Source organism: Coregonus lavaretus (genome assembly GCF_964263955.1).
Source record: "Coregonus lavaretus genome assembly, chromosome: 40".
NCBI classification, from domain to species: Eukaryota; Metazoa; Chordata; class Actinopteri; order Salmoniformes; family Salmonidae; genus Coregonus; species Coregonus lavaretus.
The window spans coordinates 6,717,901-6,745,788 of NC_140027.1; the positions used below are offsets into that span (position 1 = coordinate 6,717,901).

General features: G+C 43.3%; 2 protein-coding genes across 6 annotated transcripts in view; one reads left to right on the top strand and one right to left on the bottom strand.

The window, feature by feature from the left end:
* Positions 1-1,517: 1,517 nt before the first annotated feature.
* Positions 1,518-19,834, top strand: LOC311113750 (centrosomal protein of 95 kDa-like). Of its 4 annotated transcripts, none has more exons than XM_084157052.1 (21): positions 1,518-1,807; positions 4,523-4,651; positions 4,998-5,105; positions 5,899-6,012; positions 7,384-7,501; positions 8,204-8,325; positions 10,920-11,134; positions 14,031-14,097; positions 14,261-14,328; positions 14,536-14,726; positions 15,020-15,152; positions 15,453-15,570; positions 15,871-16,067; positions 16,173-16,262; positions 16,491-16,644; positions 16,947-17,125; positions 17,389-17,463; positions 17,609-17,761; positions 18,082-18,228; positions 18,730-18,801; positions 18,931-19,834. In XM_084157052.1, the coding sequence occupies exons 1-21, from the start codon at positions 1,783-1,785 to the stop codon at positions 19,105-19,107; spliced, it is 2,652 nt and encodes an 883-aa protein (XP_084013178.1). In that variant the 5' UTR covers positions 1,518-1,782; the 3' UTR covers positions 19,108-19,834. The 4 variants fall into 4 exon arrangements, with proteins under 4 accessions (XP_084013178.1, XP_084013179.1, XP_084013180.1 ...); XM_084157053.1 differs by having other exon boundaries at positions 1,694-1,807; positions 15,023-15,152; XM_084157054.1 differs by having other exon boundaries at positions 1,694-1,807; positions 15,026-15,152.
* Positions 19,835-21,673: 1,839 nt separating this feature from the next.
* LOC311113797 (E3 ubiquitin-protein ligase SMURF2-like) overlaps positions 21,674-27,888 on the bottom strand; it is a 65,292-nt gene continuing 59,077 nt past the window's right edge. For both annotated transcript variants that reach the window (XM_084157110.1, XM_084157109.1), the window contains exons 19-20: positions 24,918-24,993; positions 21,674-24,418 (exon numbers count right to left, since the gene is read on the bottom strand). In XM_084157110.1, the coding sequence (XP_084013236.1) occupies positions 24,319-24,418; positions 24,918-24,993 (176 nt within the window). In that variant the 3' untranslated portion in view covers positions 21,674-24,318. The remainder of the gene's footprint in view (positions 24,419-24,917; positions 24,994-27,888) is intronic.

Sequence of the window (27,888 nt, forward strand, 5' to 3'; positions counted from 1 at the left end):
TTCACCATGGCACTGACTGTGGCATATGTTGGCACATGATAATTATTGGAATATGGCAAATATTACATTTTTACATTTACGTCATTTAGCAGACGCTCTTATCCAGAGCGACTTACACTATTTTTTTTTATACCCCCGTGGGAATCGAACCCACAACCCTGGCGTTGCAAACGCCATGCTCTACCAACTGAGCTACATCCCTGCCGGCCATTCCCTCCCCTACCCTAGACGACGCTGGGCCAATTGTGCGCCGCCCCATTGGTCTCCCGGTCACGGCCGGCTACGACAGAGCCTGGATTCGAACCAGGATCTCTAGTGGCACAGCTAGCACTGGGATGCAGTGCCTTAGACCACTGCACCACTATATGAGTCAATTCTCACATTCTCACATTCTATCCATGCAGGCTTAGACCACTGCGCCACTATATGAGTCAATTCTCACATTCTATCCTTGCAGGCTTTTGCAGTTACCCGAGACATTAAACAGAAAGGTGGGAGGGCATACAGGCGGTCTGCCAATTTATTAATGCACAAGTTGCCTAAATAGGTAAACACTTCAATCACTACATTTTTATTTGACACTGTAGGTTTTTGCTGAAAAAGTTGTGAAATTATTTTTGGTGTGGTGTCATTATGTCCAGCTGTTTTTATCAACACAAGATAGTTGAAGCTACAATATGTAACTTTTTGGGCGACCCAACCAAATTCACATAGAAATGTGAGTTATAGATATTTCAATCTCATTGAAAGCAAGTCTATGAAGCGGTATATCTGTTCTATGTGTCTATTTCTATGCTTCCCGTTCTTAAGTTTAGTTTTTGAGTCTTTTACTTGTCACATAAACTGAAATAATGCGAACTACTATATAATTTTAGCAACCAGGAAACGGCGGAGCTTAAATTTTAACGCACCCTAGCAGGCAATTGTCGCATCTATTTTCTATGCGAACATTCTAAATGTCGACAAAAAATCCCTGTAGAAGTTCATGGAAACAAAGCTAATGACTTCTCAAACCCAGTCCTGGTCTGATTGGTCTGTTTCTCAAGTGTTCCCGGAAGTCTCGAGACGTTGCGCCTCTGGGTTTAGAAACTCTGGGAACTACTTTTAGACAGATACTCGGAAGAACACCCTGTCTACCATGTGATATTTTTATAAAAAATATGGTTAATTTATTAAATGTCTGTCTCGGCTATCTTGTAAAATAACTGAAGAGTAAACTGGACAAACTAGAACAAACAGACAAGAGGTCAGCGAACCCATTTTCCTGAACGTTCATACGCTACTTCCGCCTTGGTCGTCACTAGTTACCACATCCACAAAGTCATAAACCCCGCCCATTTCTACAATGTATTTTCTTAAAATGTGATTTTAAACCTAACCACACTGCTAACCTTATGCCCAACTCCGACCTTAAATTAAGACCAAACAGCTAATTTTAGTTTTCATGAATTTATATAATATATCAAATTCTGACTTTGTGTCTGTGGTAACTAGTAGAAACCGTTTACCACCCAATCAGAAAACACTTGCATTTTAAATGTCGATTACTTTCTTGTTGGCAGCCAGCAGCCCTTTTCACTTCTGTTCTCCTGATGAAGGTTAATCAGTGAGTGACTAACCTCGAAACTTTGAAAACGTACCGCTACTAGCTAGCTATGTTAGTTCTTCTTTTCAGAGGTCAAGGGAGCCAATATTGTAGCCAACTGCTTCGCCTTCGTTGTTGCCAGCTCAACTGACTACCACACAGCTAGCAAGCTGGCTAGCTCGCTAGCTAATGCCTAAATGGGAACACAAGAAGATGAGAGAGGTATGCTAACGACTGTTCATTAACTAACTAAGAAGAAATAGCACCTAACTTGGTGATTACTGTATTTGGTAGCTAACAATATCAATCAGGAGAATAACTAGTAGGCTATTTAAGGAGTTATCCAGTACATTTCGTGAACCTAGCTATCTCACTTAGCTACTGTAACATACAAAGCCAGTTTGCTAACTAGTGTTATTTGCGCTAGTATTAGCTGGCTTACCACACTGTAGTTGGTGTTGCTAACATTTCTAAACTTAGCTACTGTGAAGTTAGCTAGTAGCATACTGTGCCTGCCTTCTGCCCGCGCATGCCACCAAATTAGCCGCCAATATGTCAACAATCATGTTGGGATGGTTGCCACCAACTGAGCAGTTTTGTTGTGCATTTATGTCAACAAACTGAATCAAATCACATTTATTTATTTAGTTATTTTTTTACATCAGCAGATGTCACAAAGTGCTTATACAGAAACTCGGCCTAAAACAGCAAGCAATGCAGATGTAGAAACACGGTGGCTAGGAAAAACTCCCTAGAAAGGCAGAAACCTAGAGAGGAACCAGGCTCTGAGGGGTGGCCAGTCCTCTTCTGGCTGTGCCAGGTGGAGATTATAAGATTACATCAATCAATCAAATTGATTTATAAAGCCCTTTTTACATCAGCAGATGTCACAAAGTGCTGTACAGGAACCCAGCCTAAAACCCCAAACTGCAAGCAATGTAGATGTAGAAGCACGGCCATTAAGGCCAGATCGTTCTACAAAGATGTTCATAAATGACCAACAGGGTCAAATAATAATCAAAGTGGTTGTAGAGGGTGCAACAGGTCAGCACCTCAGGAATAAATGTCAGTTTGCTTTTCATAAGCGAGCATTCAGAGGTCAAGACAGCAGGTGCGGTAGAGAGGGGGAGAGAGAGAGAGCGAAAGGCAGAGTGAGGGTCGAAAACAGCAGGTCCGGGAAAAGGTAGCACGTCAAGTGAACAGGTCAGGGTTCCATAGCCGCAGGCAGAACAGTTGAAACTGGAGCAGCAGCACGACCAGGTGGACTGGGGACGGGGACAGCCAGGAGTCGTCAGGCCAGGTAGTCCTGAGGCATGGTCCTAGGGCTCAGGTCTTCCGGGAGGGAGAGATGGGAGATTACTTAAATTCACACAGGACACCAGATAAGACAGGAGAATTTCACCAGACAGGACAAACTGACCCTAGCACGTAGACTATTGCAGCATGGAGGCTGAGACGGGGGGGGTCAGGGGACACTGGACATGATACCCCCGGACAGGGCCAACCAGGCAGGACACTCAATAATAGGACCTACTGAAGAGATTATTCTTCAGTAAAGATTTAAAGGTCTAGATCGAGTCTGCGTCTCTCACATGGATAGGCAGACCATTCCATAAAAATTTAGCTCTGTAGGAGAAGGCCCTGCCTCCAGCTGTTTTCTTAGATATTCTAGGGACAATAAGAAGGTCTGTGTCTTTTGACCGTAGGTAGGAGCAAGTCCATGTAGCAAGTTCATGTAATGCTTTGTAGGTTAGCAGTAAAACCTTGAAATCAGACCTAGTCTTAACAGGAAGCCAGTGTAGAGAGGCTATAACTGGAGTAATATGATCACATTTGTGGGTTCTAGTCTGTATTTAACACTAACTGAAGTTTATTTAGTGCTTCATCCGGTTAGCCGGAGAGTAGAGCGTTGCAGTAGTCTAAGCTGGAAGTGACAAAAGCATGGATTAGCTTTTTTTGCATCATTTTTGGACAAAAAGTTTCTGATTTTTGCAATGTTACGAAGATGGAAAAAAGCTGCCCTTTAAATATTCTTGACATGTTCGTCAAAATAGAGATCGGTGTCCAGAGTAACGCAAAGGTCCTTCACAGTTTTATTTGAGACGACTGTACAACCATCAAGATTAATTGTAAAATCAAACAGCAGATCTCTTTGTTTCTTGGGACCTAGAACTAGCATCTCTTTTTTGTCCAAGTTTAAAAGTAAAACATTTGCTGCCATCCACTTCCTTATGTCTGAAACACAGGCTTCCAGGGTAGGCAATTTTGGGGCTTCACCGTGTTTCATTGAAATGTACAGCTAGCTTGTTTGTCGTCCGCATAGCAGTGAAAGTTGACATTGTGTTTCCGAATGACATCACCAAGAGGTAGAATATATAGTGAAAACAATAGTGGTCCTAAAACGGAACCTTGAGGAACACCGAAACGTACCATTGATTTGTCAGAGGACAAACCATCCACAGAGACGAACGGATATCTTTCCAACAGATCAGATCTAAACCAGGCACAAACTTGTCCGTGTAGACCAATTAGGGTTTCCAATATCTCCAAAATAATGTGGTGATCGATGGTGTCAAAGCGGCACTACGGTCTAGGAGCAAGAGGACAGATACTTGGTCTGAAGCCATTAAAAGTGAATTTACCACCTTCACGAGTGCAGTCTCAGTACTATGATGGGGTCTACAACCAGACTGGAGCGTTTGGATACGTTATTTGGCTTCGGGAAGGCAGTGAGGTTTTTGAGAGGAATGCGAGATTCGATATAGGCCGGTAGTTTTTCCTGGTCAAGGTTTGGCTTTTACAGGAGAGGCTTTATTACTGCCACTTTTAGTTTTAACGTAGCCTAGTTCATAACTGCTCTGAGAAGTATGATCTACACTATGCATTTTATTAATAAATTCAAGGTCTACATTTAGTGTGTGATGTCCCTTTTTACAGATTGGGTGGACGTGGCGAATGATATCCTTAGCAAGTGTCACATTAACCTGAGACTGAGGAAGGTGACGGACTGTAATGCCAATGTTTTTGTCGCCTTGTATGAGGCCATCTTGGGGGAGAAAGTCCCAGGTAAGTTTACACCAAACATGACACAATAAACATGCCCCCCAAAAGAGCAATATGTGTTTTTTGAGACATCTCAACTGTCCCATGTTAGTTCATGTTGTGATTTAAAAAAAAACTGCTGCACTGCATACTGTTAAGGCCAAGAACTGAGTGCTTTAGAGGAGAGTATTCTTAGAATTTCAAGAATGCCACACAGTGCTACTTATGATCGTCAATCCTGCCAACACAAGACTGTGTTTGTCAATGAGCTCGTTTGTGTGTACTGAAGTGATCATTAGTAAGTGGCCAAAGTGCACAAGAGGCTGTGATTTGGAACCGTGTGTGTGTGTGTGTGTGTGTGTGTGTGTAGACTACATCGCCGCCCCGGGCAGTCAGGAGGATGATGTCCACAACATCCAATCTGTGATCGACTCCCTGGCTCTGGATTACCTTCAGATCAGCCTTTCACACATCACAGGTGAGCAGCTCTTACACTGCCTTTACTCAGTATTCACTAGTTAATGAACTAGTAACTACTACTCTATTCCCTAGGTATTCAGTCGTTCATCGTCTGATCAAATCAAATGTTATTTGTCACATGCTTCATAAACAGGTGTGGACTAACAGTGAAATGCTTACTTACCAACAATGCAGAGAGAAAAGGAGAAATAATAGACAAATAATGAGGAATAAATACACAATGAGTAATGATAACTTGGCTATATACATGGGGTACCAGTACCGAGTAGTTGTGCCGGGGTACGAGGTAATTGAGGTAGATATGTACATATAGGTAGGGATAAAGTGACTTGGCAACTGGATAGATAAAACAGTAACAGCAGTGTATGTGATGAGTCAAAAGAGTTAGTGCAAAAAGGGTCAATGCAGATAGCTAAATAGTTAACAAACAGCTACCCGGACTAACTATTTAGCAGTCTTATGGCTTGGGGGTAGAAGCTGTTCAGGGTCCTGTTGGTTCCAGATTTGGTGCATCGGTACCGCTTGCTGTGCGGTAGCAGAGAGAACAGATGATGAATGCTGAAAGAAAATCAAGTGATCTATTTAGCTACAACTAGAGGGTCTCTGGCTAAATTGCTGTTTGAATTCCAAAGCACAGCCTTGTTCAGAGCAAACACAACCCTCTTTGTTTTGGGAAATTCACTGTAACAAGATGCAGACTGGTTGGTTCTATTAAAAGGACAACAATGTGGTGTTGATTATAGTTCCACTGATTCATCTCTTGTCCTAATGGGTTTTTCCCCCGGCTCTAGGTGAGAACATTGTACGAGGGGACAAGGAGTCCATCAAGAACCTGTTGGAGATCTTTGACGGGCTGCTTGAGTACCTCACCGAGCAGATCAGTGAAGAGGAGTCGCAAAATGGAGGTAGACAAAATACTTCTTATTCTTCTTACTCCATTACCCTCTCAACTGTTGTATTTAGGCTAACCTTTATTTAACTAGTAAGTCCTATTGAGGTCAGAAGACCTGCCTGGAAACATACCTAAATCTACGGCTTTAAAGATGGTCAATCCATCCATTGAAGAGGATGTTAAAGCACTGTCTCCTTCTTGAAGCCTCGTTCTTCCTGATCTGATATCACCCCATCTCCCTCAAGCTTAATCTGTGTCACTGAGTGAGACACACAACCCTGTTTGGGTGAGATCACCCACACATATCAAGTGGACATAATGGCCTTTATAAACCCGGTTTAGAGGCGGCTGGCGCTGGGATTACTGGGAAGCAGTTGGCCCATTCAATTGGCAGCGCTCCGCATGCCTTTGTGTCCGTCTATGGTGGAATGCTGGTCTGCTGGTCCTCTCTCCCATCGCAAAACACCAATTAGACTTAATGACCGACTATCTGCTCTGGAAATGAAAATGACATGCATTGAAAGAAGGCCCTGATGAAAAAGGCTGGTTTATCAAAACTGATTGGGTTGGCGACTTGATGTAAATCTAAAAGGAGCTGTGAGTGTTTGTCTGTGATGCTACAGAACGCGGTTCACCAATATTATCGACCGATATTGGCCTATTACAGCTATCTTGGTATTGGCTGATAATTCCACCGATAATTGATATTCAATATATAGGATGAAAAAAGGGACTCTCATGCTTACCTTAATTTCACAATGTAAGAAATCAACATTTGAACCATATTTATTGGACAATTGTTCTTTTGGATAGCAATTTATGCGAATTCGGTGTGGGAAAATTACACTTTTTAATTTTCCCGGCATAAAACAGTATATCGGCAGATATATTGGTATCAGTAAGTTTTGTCCCCTCCAAAAAATCAAAACCAGTATTGTACCCAGAATAACATATCGGCCGGCCTCTAGTTTAAACCTCTTGATATTTCGGATTGCTGGGATAAACTATGCATGAGTCACTACAGATAGTGTTACTGTCATACTCGATGAACTCTTCGATGCACTTTCACAATGACATGGCAAGAACAGTTGCTTGTTTCACTTCTGCTTTTGGAAATGGTTGTATCATTTGTGTATCTATGAGATCCGATGTCTATGGATCAGTATGTCCAGTGCTGATTCTACTACTCTAACCAAGTGTGTTAATGTGACTAAAATATTTGTATATTTACGGACTGATTGGTGGTCTGAAAGTCGACTGGGAGCTTGTTCGTTTCCTCATTGCATCACAGCAGGAGCCTGTCACCGTCACCACATTGTGCTATGTTGTAGTCACCCATCTCTCTCTCCTCCCTCCTTCAATCCACCCCCTTTCCCCCCTCCAGACAAAGAACCAAACGATGGTCCTGTGGAGGATGCCCCCCTCCCTACAGGGCCAGTGGTCCACCAGACAGACGAACAAGAGGCCATAATGGAGAGAGCCTCCCAGTATTCTAGTGTGCAGTGAGTGTTTCAATCAACAACTAGATATTCCACACTACAGGTGCTATGTACATTTCCATGGTTTCCGATTCAGTTCCGTGTTCAAGCAGAGTTCCAGTTCTGTTGATACAACCAAAGACACTACATCATGAGACAAGACACTTATATATGCTATTTAGCAGACGCTTTTATCCAAAGCGACTTAGTCATGCATGCATACATTTTACGTATGGGAATCGAACTCACTACCCTGGCATTGCAAACGCCATGCTCTAGCAACTGAGCCAGACAGGACCACTTCAAATGTCATCATCGTGCAGGGCAAGTCGGTACATCCTATTGACACAACAGCCAGTCAGGCAGTACAACACAAATGTCAACAGTAACTGCGAATTCTAAGGTTGGACACGGAACACAAACATCTGTAGCATCAGTATGTATACACAGCCTGTTCCGATGGCTGTCGCACAGAAAGGCTGGCTGGAAAGTCAACAAAGCTGAATGAGTCATTGTGGGTGATGTAAACCTCTGTTCCTAAACCTGGAAACACAATGCACTGTTTTGAATACGTGCACGTTGTAATTCTCTAACTTGGACTGGTATCACACAAACCAGACACACTGACGCACCTTTATGTCCATTTAACTGTTTGGGTGGTCTTTTCTTTGATTGACTTTGATAGTGATACATCTGTAACTTTAAGATTTTTATTTTATCTTCCAGCTCTGCTGTCCAGTCTAGCAGCAAACATTCCCTCCACTCTTGGAATGCGGAGGAGACGGGCTCGACCAATGAGCTTATCCGCCTGGGAGACTCCGCCCGCACATTCACGGCCAAACAAGAAGGTAGGCGGGACCAACACCTTGTTCCTGGCCCATGACATAGAATGCTAAAAAAGGAAAAACTTTCCTCTGTCTTTCTCTATTTACATTTGGACTCATCAAATCACATTTTATTTGTCACATGCTTCATACACAACCGGTGTAGAGTAACAGTGAAAGGCTTACTTACGGGTCCTTTTCCAACAATGGAAAGTTAAAGATAAAAATATAAATAGTAACACAAGGAATAAATACACAGTGAATAACAATAGTTAGTAAAAAATAACATGGTACCTGTACCGAGTTGTGTTGGGGTACGAAGTAATTACATTTTAGTCATTTAGCAGATGCCCTTATCCAGAGCGACTTACAGGAGCAATTAGGGTTAAGTGCCTTGCTCAAGGGTAAATCAACAGATTATTTCCCTAGTATGCTTGGGGATTCGAACTAGCGACCTTTCGGTTACTGGCCCAACGCTCTTGACTGCTAGGCTACCTGCCGCCCCTAATTGAGATAGCTAATTGAGCTAATTAATGTAGCTATGTACGTATAGGAAGGGGTCAAGTGAATAGACAATAAGATAGATAAGACAGTAGCAGCAACGTATGTGGTGTGTGTGTGGCGTCAGTATGCATGTGTGCGCGTGTAATGTGTGTGTTGTGTTAAGTATGTGTGGGTTAAGTTCAGTGTGTGTGCATAGAGTCGGTGCAAGAGAGTTGGTGTAAATAAGGGTCAATGCAGGTAGTCCGGGTAGACATTTGATTAGCTATTTAGCAGGGTCCTGTTCAGGGTCCTGTTGGTACCGCTTGCCATGCAGTAGCAGAGAGAACAGTCAATGGCTTGGGTGGCTGGAGTCTTTGACAATTTTTTGGGCCTTCTGACACCGCCTGGTATACAGGTCCTGGATGGAAGGGAGCTTGGCCCCAGTGATGTACTGGGCTGTACTCACCACCCTCTGTAGCGCCTTGCGGTCGGAAGTCTTGTAGTTGCCATACCAAGCGGTGATGCAGCCGGTCAAGATGCTCTCAGTGGTGCAGCTCTATAACTTTTTGAGGATCTGAGGGCCCATGGCAAATGTTTTCAGCCTCCTGAGGAGGAAGAGGCGCTGTCGTGCCCTCTTCACAACTGTGTGGGTGTGTGTGGACCATGTTAATTCGTTAGTGATGTGGACACCAAGGAACTTGAAGCTCTCGACCCGCTCCACTGCAGCCCGTCAATGTGGATGAGGACGTGCTCCATTTCCTGTAGTCCACCATCAGCTCCTTTGTCTTGCTGACGTTGAGGGAGAGGTTGTGTTTTCCTGGAGCCACACGGCCAGGTCTCTGACGACCTCCCTATAGGCTGCCTTATCGTCGTCGGTGATCAGTCCTACCACCATTGTCGTCAGCAAACTTCATCCACCTTTCGCTTATCAAACAGCACATGATGCTGATGAGGTATCCAGTTTTTCCGGTCATTTTTGCCGTCTTTCCTATGGAATTGTGTATGGAGACATTGCGTAATGTTAGGTTATTTTATTATGTGGTCAGGGGGTTCGTTTTTCCTCAAGTGGAAGTTACAAAAATAACCAGGATTATGTCACCTTTTCCTTTAAATAGCCCCTATCCTCTCATTAGTTTCCACTAAGTCCCTCTCCTGAGTCGCTACATTAACTGTCTTCAACAGTTAGTTAGAATATGAATGGCCTGTATACTTGTCTTTGCCCCATTGTATGGATCTTGTGTATATTCGCCAGACAATGCCAGGGTCATTGGCAAGGCTAGGGATTGATAGCTAGGACTACAGAACTGTATCTGAGAACATCATTCAGAACTGTAGGCTACTTAAAGAACAGTCAGTGGTGGAAAAAGTACCCAATTGTCGTACTTGAGTAAAAGTAAAGATATCTTAATTGAAAATGACTCAAGTGAAATTGAAAGTCACCCAGTAAAATCCTACTTGAGTAAAAGTCTAATAGTATTTGGTTTTAAATATACTGAAGTATCAAAAGTTTAAGTAATTTCAAATTCCTCATATTAAGCAAACCAGACCATTTTCTGTTTTCTTTAAATTTACGGATAGCTAGGGGCACGCTCCAACACTCAGACATAATTTACAAACAAAGCATGTGTTTAGTGAGTCCGCCTGATCAGAGGCAGTAGGGATGACCATGGATGTTCTCTTGATAAGTGTGTGAATTGGGCCATTTTCATGTCCTGCTAAGTATTCAAAATGTAACGAGTACTTTTGGGTGTCAGGGAAAATGTATGGGGTAAAAAGTACATATTTGTCTTTAGGAATGTAGTAAAGTAAATGTTGTCAAAAATATAAAATAGTAAAGTAAAGTACAGATACCCCCAAAAACTACTTAAGTAGTACTTTCAAGTATTTTTACTTAAGTACTTTTCACCACTGAGAACAGTGAACCAGTTAGAGGCAAATATAATATTTTTCTTGAACCCTTGGTCATACAGCCTGCATAACACTATTATAACAATAATATAACAGATGCCATGAACAGCCATAACATCTGATAACCATGGAATGTACAATACTGTACAATGTACACATACTCCTACAATACATTGCCTACAAAATCTATAGCTCTAACTGCTACCTATGTTACCTCTCCCTAACAGTGGACGCCTCTTCCACGGGCCCCCCGGGAACCCCAGGCATCCAGGCCACTCTACTGAGGGAGCCCCTGCACTCGGCCATCCCCCTGCAGCCCCCCTACCAGACCACCCCCCACAGGCCGGACAGAGCTCCCCACTCGGGTAGCCAGTCTCCCCCAGCCAACGGTCTCGGCAGCGGGTCCGCAGTGGAGCAGGAGGCACCCGCTGGCACCTCGGAGGTATGTCCATCTAGTTAAATATATCCATGCTGAATCTATTCAAATTACGCTACACTCTTTTGTTTATTGCTTTGTAATACAGGATCAACTTTCCCAAGACACGTTTTTAATCAGTGTTTCAAAGGTCTCAGCAAACTACTGTGATCTGAAACACATTCTGAAGTGACCTCAGCCAAGTAGCTTCCTTCTATCTCTGAAAAAGGATGAGCTGTTGCTGACTCATGCCGACTCATCCAAAATGGCCACTAGACGCATCACAGGAGTCACTTTTCCAATGCGTTCCTCCTCTCTGTTTATGGGCGACAACACTCCTAACCTGGGAATGACGTCACATCCCACCTGCATGCCTCTGGCAAGTCCAGACACGCTAACAGGGGCAAATACTTTCCACTTTTTATTCCATTACAAACTGGGGCTCGCTCTGTCTAAAGACTAGTCAATAATGTGACTGAGAAATTCGACATCGGTGGATCTAGAGTTGGAGAGACCTTTATGGTCTATGTATGCTCTGCCTGGCATACCTCAACAAACTTGGCTAGCTCTGACACTGGTCGATGAGTTGACTGAGAAACAGTTCTACATTCACATGCCATTTACAATATGACCCAGGGCCAGAGTGGGGAGAACAAGTATTTGATACACTGCCGATTTTGCAGGTTTTCCTACTTACAAAGCATGTAGAGGTCTGTAATTTTTATCATAGGTACACTTCAACTGTGAGAGACGGAATCTAAAACAAAAATCCAGAAAATCACATTGTATGATTTTTAAGTAATTAATTTGCATTTTATTGCATGACATAAGTATTTGATCACCTACCAACCAGTAAGAATTCCGGCTCTCACAGACCTGTTAGTTTTTCTTTAAGAAGCCCTCCTGTTCTCCACTCATTACCTGTATTAACTGCACCTGTTTGAACTCGTTACCTGTATAAAAGACACCTGTCCACACACTCAATCAAACAGACTCCAACCTCTCCACAATGGCCAAGACCAGAGAGCTGTGTAAGGACATCAGGGATAAAATTGTACACCTGCACAAGGCTGGGATGGGCTACAGGACAATAGGGAAGCAGCTTGGTGAGAAGGCAACAACTGTTGGGGCAATTATTAGAAAATGGAAGAAGTTCAAGATGACGGTCAATCACCCTCGGTCTGGGGCTCCATGCAAGATCTCACCTCGTGGGGCATCAATGATCATGAGGAAGGTGAGGGATCAGCCCAGAACTACACGGCAGGACCTGGTCAATGACCTGAAGAGAGCTGGGACCACAGTCTCAAAGAAAACCATTAGTAACACACTACGCCGTCATGGATTAAAATCCTGCAGCGCACGCAAGGTCCCCCTGCTCAAGCCAGCGCATGTCCAGGCCCGTCTGAAGTTTGGGAGAAGGTCATGTGGTCTGATGAGACAAAAATATAGCTTTTTGGTCTAAACTCCACTCGCCGTGTTTGGAGGAAGAAGAAGGATGAGTACAACCCCAAGAACACCATCCCAACCGTGAAGCATGGAGGTGGAAACATCATTCTTTGGGGATGCTTTTCTGCAAAGGGGACAGGACGACTGCACCGTATTGAGGGGAGGATGGATGGGGCCATGTATCGCGAGATCTTGGCCAACAACCTCCTTCCCTCAGTAAATGCATTGAAGATGGGTCGTGGCTGGGTCTTCCAGCATGACAACGACCCGAAACACACAGCCAGGGCAACTGAGGATTGGCTCCGTAAGAAGCATCTCAAGGTCCTGGAGTGGCCTAGCCAGTCTCCAGACCTGAACCCAATAGAAAATCTTTGGAGGGAGCTGAAAGTCTGTATTGCCCAGCGACAGCCCCGAAACCTGAAGGATCTGGAGAAGGTCTGTATGGAGGAGTGGGCCAAAATCCCTGCTGCAGTGTGTGCAAACCTGGTCAAGATCTACAGGAAACGTATGATCTCTGTAATTGCAAACAAAGATTTCTGTACCAAATATTAAGTTCTGCTTTTCTGATGTATCAAATACTTATGTCATGCAATAAAATGCAAATTAATTACTTAAAAATCATACAATGTGATTTTCTGGATTTTTGTTTTAGATTCCGTCTCTCACAGTTGAAGTGTACCTATGATAAAAAATTACAGACCTCTACATGCTTTGTAAGTAGGAAAACCTGCAAAATCGGCAGTGTATCAAATACTTGTTCTCCCCACTGTATGTCACCACCAACACAAGTCATTCCCTTTCTACCCTAGAAGGAATGTAATGTTTCCACCTTCTAGTCTCTCCACTGGGAGGAAAGACGGCATCAGTGGAACAGACCAGTGACGCAACCAAATATATAGGCCCAGTCAGGATATAAATATATATATATACCCCATGAAGTCACATTATGGGTGATGGAAAAGAGCTGTGGTATGGATGAAACAAAATACAGTATTTACCCCAATTGACCTGCACACTACTGCTATTCTTTCTTTCTGTCTCTTTCTCACCCTTCTCTTTCTCCTTCTAATTCACTCCAATGATAAGGCAGTGTACTACTGTACTACTGTATTTACTTAGCAGTGTTTTACATTTGAGTCATTTAGCAGATTTACAGGCGCAATTAGGATTAAGTGCCTTTCTCAAGGGCACATTGACAGATTTTGGATTCGAACCAGCGACCTTTGGTTTACTGGCCTAACGCTCTTAACCACTAGACTACCTGCCGCCTATGACACTGGTATTTCAATGCTTTATATTGACCCTCAGTCATTTCCTGGTAGCGGTAGTTAATGCCATGCATCTTTTGTGTGATATTTCGTTAGCATCCGCTAGCTAGCCACTGAGACTCCTCCTCCCCCATTGAGTGGAAATGCATCCACCCCTTTGTCTCTGTCCCCTTTTCTCTTAGTAATGAATAACCAGCTCTTTCTCTCAGTCCCCAAGGCCAGTGGCTGACACAGTTACCAATGGAGTGCGCTCGCCAGCCCTGCACCACTCACCCGGTGAGTAGACAGAACGGACTGCTCTGAATAGCACGTCTGTAGCCATTGAACTAAAGTATTTTTGCACACAGTTCAATGCATCAGAAATAAATGTGTAGCACCTCAAACCATGTATCAATTTGACTTATTCAACCTCTTACTCCTCCATGCTTTTCATTTGTAGTCGAGAGTGAGAAGTCTGTGTCCAGTCAAACCAAGGCCAGGCTAGAGGAGACCAAGGAGCAGCCGGAGGTAAGGCATGACGAACCGCTCGCCCTCTAGACTGTTGTAGTTACAATGTTTCAAATTAGGGCTAATTCAATAATTGAAGTCTACCTCATGCCTAATTCAAATCGAATTATTTGCCAATGCATGTCCAGTTTATGTCCAATTCATGTTCAATTTACAGCTAATTCATGACTAAATTGTTTAATTTGTCACAAATGTCTCTGTCTATAGCCTACCAGTGTGGGGTCCAGGAGGGTTCTATTCCGGACACAGCCAGACATTCATTTCCTCACCCTGCAGGATGAGCTTGAGGACAGGGCACCACTGGACACTGAGGAAGACGATGAGGAGGAGGAAGAAGTTGAGGAAGAGACCTTCACGCAGCAGGACAGCCGGGCTCACAGGGGGCGGACGGGCCTCAGGTAAGTACAACAAAATGGGAGGTTGTTAGAATAGCATAGCGAAAAAAGCAATATATAAGTTAGTTACACACAGAGGTCCTACACACTGCCACTCAATCTAACATTCACCTCCCTGCCTACCTCTTTTTCTGTCTCTACTCTTCCTATCTCTCTTTCTACCTTTTGCCCCCCCCCCCTCTCTCTCTCTCTCTCGCTCTCTCTCTCTCTCGCTCTCTTGCTCTCGCTCTCTCTCTCTCTATCTCTCTCTCTCCCTCTCTCTCCCTCCCTCCCTCTCTCTCCCTCTCTCCTGTCAGCAGTAGCAGGGTACTAGATGAGGAAGATTGTAGGGAGCCTCTCTCCTGGCGTAGACAGAGGAACAGGAAGGCAGAACAGGAGCTACATCACATGTCAGAGAAGCTGTCCCGACGGCTAGAGGAGCTGGACCTGGTGAGTGGTACACGCTTGTCTTTATGTGGACCTTACTGTGTGTGGCCAGCTATATTTCCATTGTGGGGATACGGGACGAGTTCGGAGCAGTTTAACCGCGTGTCGGATGCCTTCCAATCCCATTCACCTGGAGAATCTTCTCACCCGACGTACTTTCACTTTGCATGCGCCACGGCTGACCATTTAATCGCTCCGGTAAATTGTGTGCGGGGAAGAACGGAGGTGTCGAGAGCTGGGATTGTGTCACCCCTGCATCTCAGCAATGTCAATCTAGATTTAACGTGTGTTTCCACTCCTCAGATGTTAAAGAGAGCGCTAGGAGAGAGCGGAGAGCCCGATGAGGTCAAAGGGGAGGACAAACAGTCCCACCACAGTGACAGTGTCATGGAGTGTCACAGGCCCCAAAGGAGGCCAACAGGTACACACACTCCTCCACCTCTTCAATCACATCAGGGCCCATATTCATACAGCATCTCAGAGTAGGAGTGTTGATCTAGGATCAGTTTAGCCTTTTAGATCATAATGAATAAGATTGTAGGGGCAGATCCTAGATCAGCACTCCTACTCTGAGATGCTTTGTGGGTACGGTCCCAGATTGCACCACACTTCTCCAACAAAAGCACAGTTGACTAGCCTGAATGTAGAATTATAATAAGTAATTATTGACCAACTCTATGATTAACATTTCCTTGTCTTTAACCTCTGACCCTTCTCCCAGGTACGACGCGAGCCCCCGCAGCCCCCTGTACCCGCTCCCTGTCCCCCTCTCCTCCCCGGGCCCGCCGTTCCCTTTCAGGTCAGCTAGAGGGCGCCATGAGGGAGGCGGTGAATGGAGGGGTCACACAGAGACACACCGCCGCCCGTACACGCCGACGAGAACTCCGCCATCTACAGAGCCAACAGAAACACAGCCAGGTCAGAGGGAATTGCCATATCATCATATTCAGTGTAAAGATTGTCACCTTTTAAGAGACAAGTTGAACGATCTAACATAGTTGGTGGGTACACATCTCTCTCTAGCTGGAAAAAGCCTATGAGGAGGAACTGAAAGTGTACGAGGACAGAGAACGGGCTGCCATGGCCAAGGAACGAACCAGAGCACAGGAGGCGGTGAGAGAGAGAGAGAGAGAGAGTGGTGTGTGTGGGTTAACAGCATCGGACCTACTCGTTGTAGCCCTGGGGAGGTGTGAGCATTAGACACCATGTGACTGTATACAGTATCCCTCCGGCAGATCATGTCTTGTGTGTGTGTGTGTCCATATGCATGTGATAGACAGACTGTGAGTGTGTCTCAATATTATCTACAGCTGACTTTCTATATGTGGTTGTGTCCTGTAGGAGAGGGAGTACAGAGAGGCCATACTGAGAGATGTTCCCAGAACCCCCAAACCGTCCCAAGTGTACACCACAGCAGCCCAACACCGCTCCCCCAGGACCAGACAACCAACACCGGGCCGCAGACGACAGGACAAAACCAGGAGAGCCCCACCAAGTAAGACCCCCAAGCTGGAGTCTCTGCCAGTGAGATGGAGACAGTATCAACTCAATCTGATCTAAGTACAAAGTGGCTTCCTCTCCTTCATTTGCCCTGAAGTGAAAATGCAGTATTGGCCTCGGTGAAACTAAAATGGAGGATGCCTACTTGGCTATCTATTAAATCCTTTCAGATCTACATATGCCTTAGGAGGATGAGCTTGATATGGATTTGCGCAGTAGTCTAAGTGCACGGTATGGATTTGTCCCTCTATATGAACCGTTTGTGCTTCTCTCTCTCTCTCTCTCCCCCTTTTCCAGTGAAGGTGAAGGACAACGACCTGCTGCCCCTGCTCCTGGAGGAGTTCCCCCACCTGCACCTCTCGCCCCACGCCCTGGGCAGGATGTGGCAGCAGCAGCTGGGCCAGGTGGACCGCCTCAATGCCTCCCTCTCCCTGGACAACCAGAGACAGGGGCCACGCACTAAACTCACTAGCCAGGTGGGGGCGCTAAAACACACTATCACCAAATAAACCACAGGGAGAGATGGGAGGTTTTAGCTTAGCTCTGCTTGCCAGATGGATCTCTGCAAGTCTCCTACCTGTCTGTAATGTTAAAACAGATGTCTAAGTGCGGAGCCTGTGATTGAGCGGTGACCCCATAATGACCCCAGAGACCAGGGTTCACCCTTCCAACTTTGCCACATCGATCTCCTCCTGTTCCCAAAGGGATGATTGATAACTCATCAATGTTCTCTCTCCAGGTGGAGGAGGCTCAGAGGAAACACAACCTGCTGGTGGAGATCATCCGCAAAGAGCAAGAACACAACAGACGCCTGGTGAGACACTCAAAACATGCACAAGCTTCAGCGTACACATTACCAGTCTTATGTCTCTCACACACTCTCAAACAAACACGCGCAAAGCAAAAATAAAAATAGCCCCTCTAACTGTAGACCCGTCTCGCTCCTCTCCCCCCTCCAGAGGGATTTTAAGGAGCGTATCCAGCAACAGAAGTCGACTCAGAACCGTCTGAAGGAGCAGAGGCAGCAGATTGCCCGGGCCAAGAAGTACCACAGTGACTACCACGTCCAGCTCCGCGCCCGCATGATGAGGGCCCGCACGAAAGAGGAGAGGGTCAGTTAGAGCGACGCCACGCTAAACCTCAATACCCAACACGGTTTAGATGCTCCTAGAATTTCATGTTTCAACGCTTCAAACACTGTACGGTCTTGTAAGGCTGCACTTTCCATTCCATTTTCCATCCATTTATTTTTTGATAGAAGGATTCTTGACACAATTGTTATGTATTTAGCTCTATTGTAAAGTAAACAGGCCATGAACATAATGATTATACAAACCTATGTAATGATATGATTGGTTGTTTAGTGGTTGCGTGATGGTTGTATAGTGGTTATGAAACTGTTGTATAACAGTGTGTGTGTGTTGTGTTCCAGATGTTTAAGCAGGTGTTTGAGGAGGGCTTGGAGGTACAGAAGGCTCGTCTCCGAGAGCAGAGGGCCTACGCCAAGGAGCAGCGCCAGGAGCACCAGAAAAAACACAGAGAGCAGATCCAGTCTATGGAGAACTATTACAAGGATCAGGTAGGAGCAACACACACCACCCTCTTTCATATTAACACACACAAATACTATACATTACATACATACATTTTAGTAATTTAGCAGACGCTCTTATCCAGAGCGACTTACAGTTAGTGAATAATTAAAAAAAATATATATATACTGGCCCCCCGTGGGAATCGAACCCACAACCCTGGCGTTGCAAACGCCATGCTCTATCAACTGAGCTACATCCCTGCCGGCCATTCCCTCCCCTACCCTGGACGACGCTGGGCCAATTGTGCGCCGCCCATGAGTCTCCCGGTCGCGGCCGGCTGCGACAGAGCCTGGATTCGAACCAGGATCTCTAGTGGCACAGTTAGCACTGCGATGCAGTGCCTTAGACCACTGCGCCATTCAGATGTAGTGGGAGAGTAAACCCAAGAAACGGCTTCCTAATCTTGTCTCTGTTCCTCTTTCTGCACTGATGGGAAAGAACGGGACAGCTGAAAGCTAATTCCACGCTGTTCTGCACTCTTTCAGTTTTCATTGTTGGCTGAAACTCTCGCTATAGAGAGACAGGATATCCAAGTACGGAAGAATGCCCAAGAAAAGGTAAATGCATGCTAATGTACACATCATTTACTACATATACCTGTACGTTATTGAGTCTGTACATTTTGGGGAGATTGGGATGAATGCTCATACTTGACAGGTGAACTTATTCAAAGCGTTTCTCTGCAGGCCCTTCAAAAGATGAAGCGAGAGCTGCGCTCCAAGATGGAGAGGGAGATAGGTGAGCTGCAGAAGATTATCGTCCAGAACGACGACGACGACTACTTCCACGACCTGGAGGTCCAAAGGTTACGGGGCCGCGTCCAGATGGCTTCCTTCCAGTACAACACCAGCTGTCTGCACTGACCCCGCTAACGAGCTAGCAATCTGTAGCTACCTACCGCTAACTTTCCTTCCGCTGCTAAAAACAAACTCTCTAAAGTCTCTAAAACCCACGGATCTGAGTCCTACTCTTCGATTGTTTTAAATACTTGATTATTTAAGAATATTTTAAGAAATGACTCCCTCACTGTGCATTTTGATGAGTAGTTCCACAGCCAAATGGGACCATTGTGAAAATTGCATGCAACACTAATTATGAGAATGTCTTGCCAGGACAAGGTTTTTTGATTCCATTGTTTTCCCTATTCCTTTTAACTGTATGCTGGATTTGTCTTCCGTAGCGTTTTTAACAATGTTGATGGATTATTTATTTGATTGTACTGTAAATGACCTATTAGTCCAGTTTCTAGGTTATTTAACTAACCTGTTACGCTTTTTGAACACCAGAGAGCGCTGATAATCAGAATTCTGTAAAAGTTCCCTTTGCCAGTAAACGATATACATACTAATAAATAAATCCGACTGTTAAGACATCCTGAGTTGACAAGGCCAGGTAGCATGAGAATAGGCTGTATGGGGCCGATTCAGACTCAGGAAATATATGCCTTTCCTATGCACTTCTCAGTAGTTGGTATTCAGACTTGTTTATGTAGGTGCATAAGGAGGTTTGCGGGCGTGGTTCCATTGCACGCACCGAATACATTTAATTAAACCCCAGAAAACACACCCAATGGGTGGCCTACAAATCTGATCATGTCGTTTTTGTTCAATTAGTTTTTCTATTAATTTCTCTAAAGCAATCCCTTTAAATATGGTGTACCTTTAATTTGATCAGTGCAAGACTTGAATGTAGACTATGGAGAATGGTTCAGAAAGATAGCTAATTTGATCAGCGCAAGACTTGAATGTAGACTATGGAGAATGGTTCAGAATATAGAAAGATGGCCATGAAAACATATACATATTTGTCTCCGTTCAGTACACATGGGTAGCTGTAAAAACACAGATTTTACAAATAATTTATTTTTAGGGAATTAATCCTACTTCATGGAAAATGTGCCTTTATAGCACAAAATAAAAAGGTGGTTTGATTCATTTGGAATGTTGCCACATTCAGTTCATCAATGGTAATGTTGGAAGTATGATGCCCATATAATTATTATATGGAGAATAGAATACAATAGTATGGTTTAATAAATATACGCTAATTGCCTGCACTGATCATGAGACTGTGTGATGGCAAGTGCCAAGTCTTCAAAGTAACGGTGTGAGCTCCATAATGATTAATAAGCCTATAGGTCCCGATTTATTTTTACTACAATTTGCATTTGGCCTTCATTAAATATTGTCCACTATTACTTCACTCTCAGCCACAACCACAAGGACGTCACCGTGTTTACAGAGGAAAGAAATAAAGGTAGGTTAAATCAAATGATGTAATGGAATGATGCATATGTAGGGAAGGGAACGAACACTAAATTGGCAGTTGAATATAGGCCCTACCTGGTTATTACGTATGGTCGCTACCGATAGTGGCTAATAATATTGAACAGATGCTATAGTCTACAAATTAAATTAAAGTTAACAGGAAAAGTAGGGGCATATGATTAAAACATTATAGGGAGCACAAAGGTTACATTTGACGCGACTTGCCTTGTCATCCAATTAGGCTTGCATCTCAATCCCTTCAAATTATAAGGCCATACAATAAAAATGTGGCATAATGGCACCGCATTTCATACTTCACTGTAGGAAAGGGGCATAAATAGGCCTACCTGTCATATCAGTTTCCTGCCATGACTAGATTCACATTCATCTCCAGGTAAAATAGATCTAAAACAATTGTCATTTAGCTTATATTTACAATCCCCTTATCCAAACGGATTACACATTCACATAATTATTAATTAGGACATGGAGATTGCTGTCATTTTTATCGGAAAATAAGAAAGTAGATGCTTTTTCCACTTGAAACCGACAGGTTCTCTTGCACTTATTCATGGCGTATCTGTAGACACAAGCCGCCACACCTCCATTTCCTTGATCTCTAACCCAAATGCCTACCTTGCTGGCACTGGCATTTCCCCCATGCTTAAGGTAAAAATCAGAATACCATAGAGAGAAAACTGCATTAAAATAGGAATAAATATCATTTTACGCTAAACTCGGGTCTAAATTTCCCCCATATGAACAGACATTATTATATAGGCGTGAGAACATCAATTGTATCACTAATCAATCCTGTGTGTTCTGTCAGTGTCAAGGACACTCATTCCAGGGATTGGCACCGATCTGAACTGACCAAAAGCATGTTAAGGCAAAGTTCATGATGCTTTTGGGAAATCAGTCCTGGTGAAAGCCATCTTAATGAGCTTCCACTACATAGTTTTCACCTGTCAAGACTTTTCAAATCATTGCAGATGAATGGGAGATGAGGAGAGGATGGATTTTGAGCAGGATTTTGCAATTGAGAGCCTACATGGGAAATAATTTACCCTCATTGTGTGTGCAATTTATCTTACATATGAAATGTCTTACCAATTCCCTTCATTTTATGTGAGACCTAGGAAAGAAAAAACATAACACATCATTCTATGAAACATTATGCATTATTACAGCATAGAGTTTATTGCTTGTTTTCTGCAAGGGTACAAGAGGTTTATAATTTCCGCTTTTATTTTTCTTATTTACAGTGTCAGTTGAAGCTCACAGAGCAGCTGATGTGAAAAAACTATGAACACACACTGTAATAAATACAAAACAGACTGAAAAATGAGAAATAAAAACATGTTAACATTTCAGACAAAAGTTTAGCAAATTTAATCAGAAGAAAACTCATTTGCACACACAATACTCACACACAGCACACGAGACAGTACCGTTTTCTGTTATCTACGTCGAACATAATGACGGTCAGCTCAGTCTTAGAGGAGATGGATTGGAAGAGGTGGAAGTCATATTGCTGATAAGAATTGTCTGATCTCTTATCCAGAAATGACTCCACCTCTTCCAATACCATCTCCTCATAAGACTGAGTGAAAGTCAATTATGTTCGACGTAGATAACAGAAAACGGTACTGTATGTGTGCACTGGACATGAGCTTTGTGTGTGCATATCTATACGCGTATATATCTACATAAAAAGTCAATCAGTCCATTAACTATTTAGTAAATAGATGGAAGTTGCTGATTATAACGGCAACACAAGTCTGCGTGTGCAAAAATGTATTGTTTTTTTAATGCATTTTATTCATTTTCTGTAAAATTAAAAGGTTGCTTGTGATCCACCACATATGAACAATATCTTATACTGCACAAAAGCACAATTTCAGGACACTTGATAATTGTCTTTCTGAAGAAAACCAGCTTTACCTTTGAACACACTAGATTGGGTCTATTTAATTTTGCGTGTACGCAGGTGAATACAGTCCATGGTCATAGTCCACGTCCATTGACTATTAAACAGGCAGCATTAAAAAACATTCAACAGAATTTTTCGCATGTCAACACACATTTTGCTCAGAAGGGACAAAATAATAGCAAATAAATATTGTTAAAAAGTCCATTCATGCAAGGGCTGTGGTAGAGGCTCTATTAGGGTCATTTCTAGATGGGATACAGCTTTTGTCAAATTGATATCAAAAGGTGATTTTTATTAGCATTTTAGCTAACCCTAACCCTTTTCCTAACCTTGACCTAATTCTCCTAACCTGCTACGTTAATTCTCCTAAAACCTTCTACGAAACGTCCATTTTGACAAAAGCTGTATTGCATTTAGACAAAAACATCTAGTAGGGGAGAGCGTCCTCTGGTCCCAACCTCAGTCTCTTAGGGGCCAAAAGGTTAAAAGGTTATGCACTCAGCTCTCCCTCAAAGAGAGGTCACAGGTTTGACCTGACAACGGCTTCCATAACCAGAAGATACTCTTCCATTTCACAAGTCAGCCTCACAAAAAAAGAAAGATGACTTCACCTGAGAATAGAGGTCTGTGATAACACCAACATGCTAGCATGTAAATGAATAGAAAGAGGAACAAGCCATATACAAAATAGGTATGTATTTGTACACATATATACTCAAAATTACAGGTAGATATACTTTATCTGTATATTTCCATTGAATGCAGTATGGTTGGAATAAAATGTGGTATATTTATTTTAACTTAATAATATGAAGAAAGCATGTCCTTTGTCGCCATTCAGTTTGTAAAGTGCTCTAGAGTGGCAAGGGGAAAAAATCTCCTGCCATCTTAGGTTGGATGTCACTTTGAAAACGCCGACATCTTCCTTGAATTGCTTTCAACTAGCCTGGTCCCTGGGACAGAGTTCCACTCAATAGACAATGACCCACTTTGAGCGTTTGATAAGGAATTTCTATGATGTGATTTAAATGTACAATGTGCTATAATGATCTTTAGCGTTAAGTTAAACTCAGACTTTCACCAAAGCGCAACAGGTCTACTTTATGTGTAGCTGGACGGGGTGAGGTGTTGAGGTTAGCATGTCTATTAGCTTTTGATGTCAAGGTGGCAGGAAGTTAGCTGTGTGAGACTGTATTGGTCATCAGTAAGACCTAGTTTCTCCTGGTTAGCTCATGGTCAGGAAAAACTCCCTGGCCCTAGTCATCTACTCAGCGTTGACCTTCATATTTCTCTCTCCCAGACCAAAGCAAACATAACTTCTCTAAAATACTCTCGTTGCAGTCTGGACCTTGGTATTCGATCGCATCAGACGACCCCCCCCCCCTCAAAAAAAATGCTTTCACGGAACGCACGTACTAGGCACCAGAGTTTTCTTCGGTCAGGAAAAACTCCTGGTCCAACACAAAACTGGTTGTATTTGGACTGTGGATTTCACCGTTATAATTACATACATACAAGCTATTACAAAAAGAAACAAAACAAAAAACTAAATAAAAGCTGGCATTCTCGCAGGGTTTCAAGGTAAGTAATCGTCAATCGTCTGTAGCAGCTGAAAAAGGAAGTGATATTTCTAAAAAAGAATGCGGTGAGAGAGGAGTGTTCCCGTGTGGTCTACCTCTCAGTCTGTCCTTCTGCAGTCTTGGTCTCCATATTGTCTTGGGGGACTGGGCAGCAGAAAGGGGTGTGGTCACAATCCTCGTGGGCGTGCCTGAACGTTGCAGGGTTCCCGTGGTGACAGCAGAGTCTATAGTCTTGCTGCGCTGACCGCACAAAACACACACGCTGACACACCCACTTCCCCACTGATGTGTCACTCATTCCACAGCAAAGCCGCACGTCTCCTCGATGGCTGTCAGCAGCTTGTCGTACAGCTTGTCATAGTGCTCGTAGGCGGGAACGTCAATCCGGTTAAAGCTGGACAGAGAGGGAAGGGGAAAAGGGGGAGAGAAAGAGTTTGGAAGAGAGAGGAGTACATTTTTAGTTTGAGTGGACAGTTTCGAAGCACCTTTATAACTTCCCCTATCGATGAATGAATGACATTTTATTTTTGTGTCAAATTGCCAGTTGGCAACCCATCCCTTACGGGATTAATTGACACAAACAAACATTTCAATAATTCACTGTGATAATTTAGTGATCATTCTATCTTTAAACTGTGCTACATACAAAACATGAATATTGGATTTGGACATGCATTTAAAACCGGTAATACTATACTAGTTGAGAGATTGGACACCCTTTTCATAACATGTCTTTGCCTCATTGACAGGTCATTGTAATTAAGAATATGTTGTTAATTGACTAACCTGTATAAAGGTTAAATGTATTGGGTAGCAGTCTTGTAGCAGTGTGTATCTATGTGTCTAAGTGGAGCAGGGGGCACTGAGGGCAGTGGTACTGTAACTGTACTCACCAGGTGTGGGCTTTGGGTAGATTGTTGGTGTTGGCATCGATCTGGTGGATGGTGAAGAGCCTGGGCCCCGCCGCACCTGGAGGGTAACACACACACAGAAAAAGAGAGTCAGCATAAATTCTCAGGCTGTCCATCATTACATTTCTCTACACTTAGATGTCAGACAGTTCAGGACAGTTGACCAGTTGAACTCACTGTTTAGAACATGAACAAACATGGCTGCTGTTTTAACAACACTGGGTGTATATTTGATATACTGTATATTTTCGTTCAGAAAGCCAGCTGGGTCGGCCTCAGACACAGACAGACAGAGACTCACAGGCAGGCGCACACAGACAGACCGACATGCAGACACACATACACAGAGACTCACACACACGGGCACGCACGGCTTGCACAGAAAGATCAACTCTCAAACACACACACTCAGAAACACACACACAGCTGCACTCTGAGGACTTCTGTTCCCCCAGGACTTCCTGTCTGTCTGGATTTAACCAAACCCACTGAGGTCGACCACGACTCTGTCATGGAGACGGGGTCACCTCAGGCAGTCAGAGAATCGCAGTGTTTTCCACTAGCATCGGCTGTCGGCTATATAGCCAGTTACAAAGTCACTTTCAGCCGGGTACTTTTTCCACTTAAATTAATTAGTTTTTTTTACAAATTCGCAAGTCAGATTTTTACATATTCTAGCGATCTATTGATAGGACAGGCGCCTGTCAGTCCCGAGTGGCGCAGTGGTCTAAGGCACTGCATCGCAGTGCTAGCTGTGCCACTAGAGATCCTGGTTCGAATCCAGGCTCTGTCGTGACCGGGAGACCCATGGGGCGGCGCACAATTGGCCCAGTGTCGTCCAGGGTAGGGGAGGGAATGGCCAGCTGGGATGTAGCTCAGTTGGTAGAGCATGGTGTTTGCAACGCCAGGGTTGTGGGTTCGATTCCCACAGGGGGCCAGTATGAAAAATAAAATAAAAAATGTATGCACTCACTAACTGTAAGTCGCTCTGGATAAGAGCGTCTGCTAAATGACGTAAATGTAAATGTAAAATGTAAAGTGAGCGATGACTGGGAAGCACCGCTGGTTTGACAGTCTGCTGTCTGTCCCGCCTCCCGCTACCTGGGTGTGTGTGTTGTGTACACTGTGGTTACAGTCACGTGTCTTTACACAAAGGGTGAGAGCATGATGCTCTTTCATCGTCTATGAGTCAATTTGCACGTCCCATATAAATGTGGTGATGAGTCGAAATCACTTAGCCTATTGTTTTCTGGCACATTCATTTATTTTCTTTTGCGTATTTCATATGCAGCCACAAAGTGCTAGCGCAAAGGCTTACTGTGATTTGATTGACAAAACATGACTAGTTTAGAACTGGTGTCGAACTGACTGAATAAAGTCGATCTCACATTTCCTTGCTATTCATAAATCATACAACGTCGCATTGGTAAGATAGCTGTTCATTTGTCTCCCTAATTTGCATACTGGTAGGCTTTTTGGTGATCATCTGCAGATAAATTATGAAAACAATCAATATAGATGGTGAATCCTATTCACTGCAGGTACAACAGGTAGGCTAGTGGAGAGAGCCTCACTCTGCTGCAAAATATGACCAAAGAAAACAGATGTAATTGTTTTAAAAGCTAATGATACTTACAGTTGCTTCAGAAAGTATTCACACTCCTTGACTTTTGCCACATTTTGTTGTGTTACAGCATGAATTTAAAATTGATTAAATTGAGATTTTGTGTAACTGACCCTACACACGATACCCCATAATGTCAGTGGATTTAAAAAAACTAATTAATAAAAAATTTAAGCTGAAATGTCTTGAGTCAGTAAGTATTCAACCCCTTTGCTAGGGAGGTTTTCCAATGCTTCGCAAAGAAGGGCACCTATTGATAGATGGGTAAAAAAAAAAAAGAAAGCTGAAATTGAATATCCCTTTGAGGATGGTGAAGTTATTAATTACACTTTGGATGGTGTATCAATACACCAAGTCAGTACAAAGATACAGGCGTCCTTCCTAACTCATTTGCCGGAGAGGAAGGAAACCGCTCAGGGATTTCACTGTAAGGTCAATGGTGACTTTAAAACAGTTACAGAGTTTAATGGCTGTGATAGGAGAAAATTGAGAATGGATCAACGACATTGTAGTTACTCCTCAATACTAACCTAAATGACAGAGTGAAAAGAAGGAAGCTTGTACAGAATAAAAAATATTCCAAAACATGCATCCTGTTTGCAATAAGGCACTAAAGTAAAACTGCAAAAAAATGTGGCAAAGAAATGAACTTTATGTCCCGAACACAAAGTGTTATGTTTGGGCCAAATCCAACACATCACTGAGTACCACTTCATATTTTCATGCATGGTGGAGGCTGCATCATGTTATGGGTATGCTTGTCATCGGCAAGGACTAGAGAGTCAAGATGCTAGAGGAAAACCTGGTTCAGTCTGCTTTCCAACAGACACTGGGAGACAAATTCACCTTGCAGTAGGACAATAACCTAAAACACAAGGGCAAATATACACTGGAGTTGTTTACTAAGACAACATTGAATGTTCCCCGAGTGGCCTAGTTACAGTTTTGACTTAAAATCGGCTTTAAAATCTATGACAAGACTTAAAAATGGTTGTCTAGCAATGATCAACAACCAACTTGACAGAGCTTGAAGAATTTTTAAAAGAATAATGTGCAAATATTGTACAATCCAGGTATCTTAGAGACTTACCCAGAAAGACTCACAGCTGTAATCGCTGCCAAAGGTGCTTCTACAAAGTATTGACTCAGGGGTGTGAATACTTATGTAAATTTGCTATTTCTGTATTTCATTTTCAATAACTTAGCAAACATTTCTAAAAACATATTTTTTCACTATGTCATTATGGGGTATTGTCTGTAGATTTGTGAGAAAAAAATAATTTTAATTAATTTTGAATTCAGGCTGAAACAACAAAATGCGGAATAAGT

Coding starts and splice junctions, on each gene's coding strand:
- LOC311113750 (XM_084157052.1), top strand. CDS start 1,783: ATGGGAACACAAGAAGATGAGAGAG. Junction 15,571..15,870: donor GCCCCAAAGGAGGCCAACAG/GTACACACACTC, acceptor CCCTTCTCCCAG/GTACGACGCGAGCCCCCGCA. Junction 16,068..16,172: donor GCCAACAGAAACACAGCCAG/GTCAGAGGGAAT, acceptor ATCTCTCTCTAG/CTGGAAAAAGCCTATGAGGA.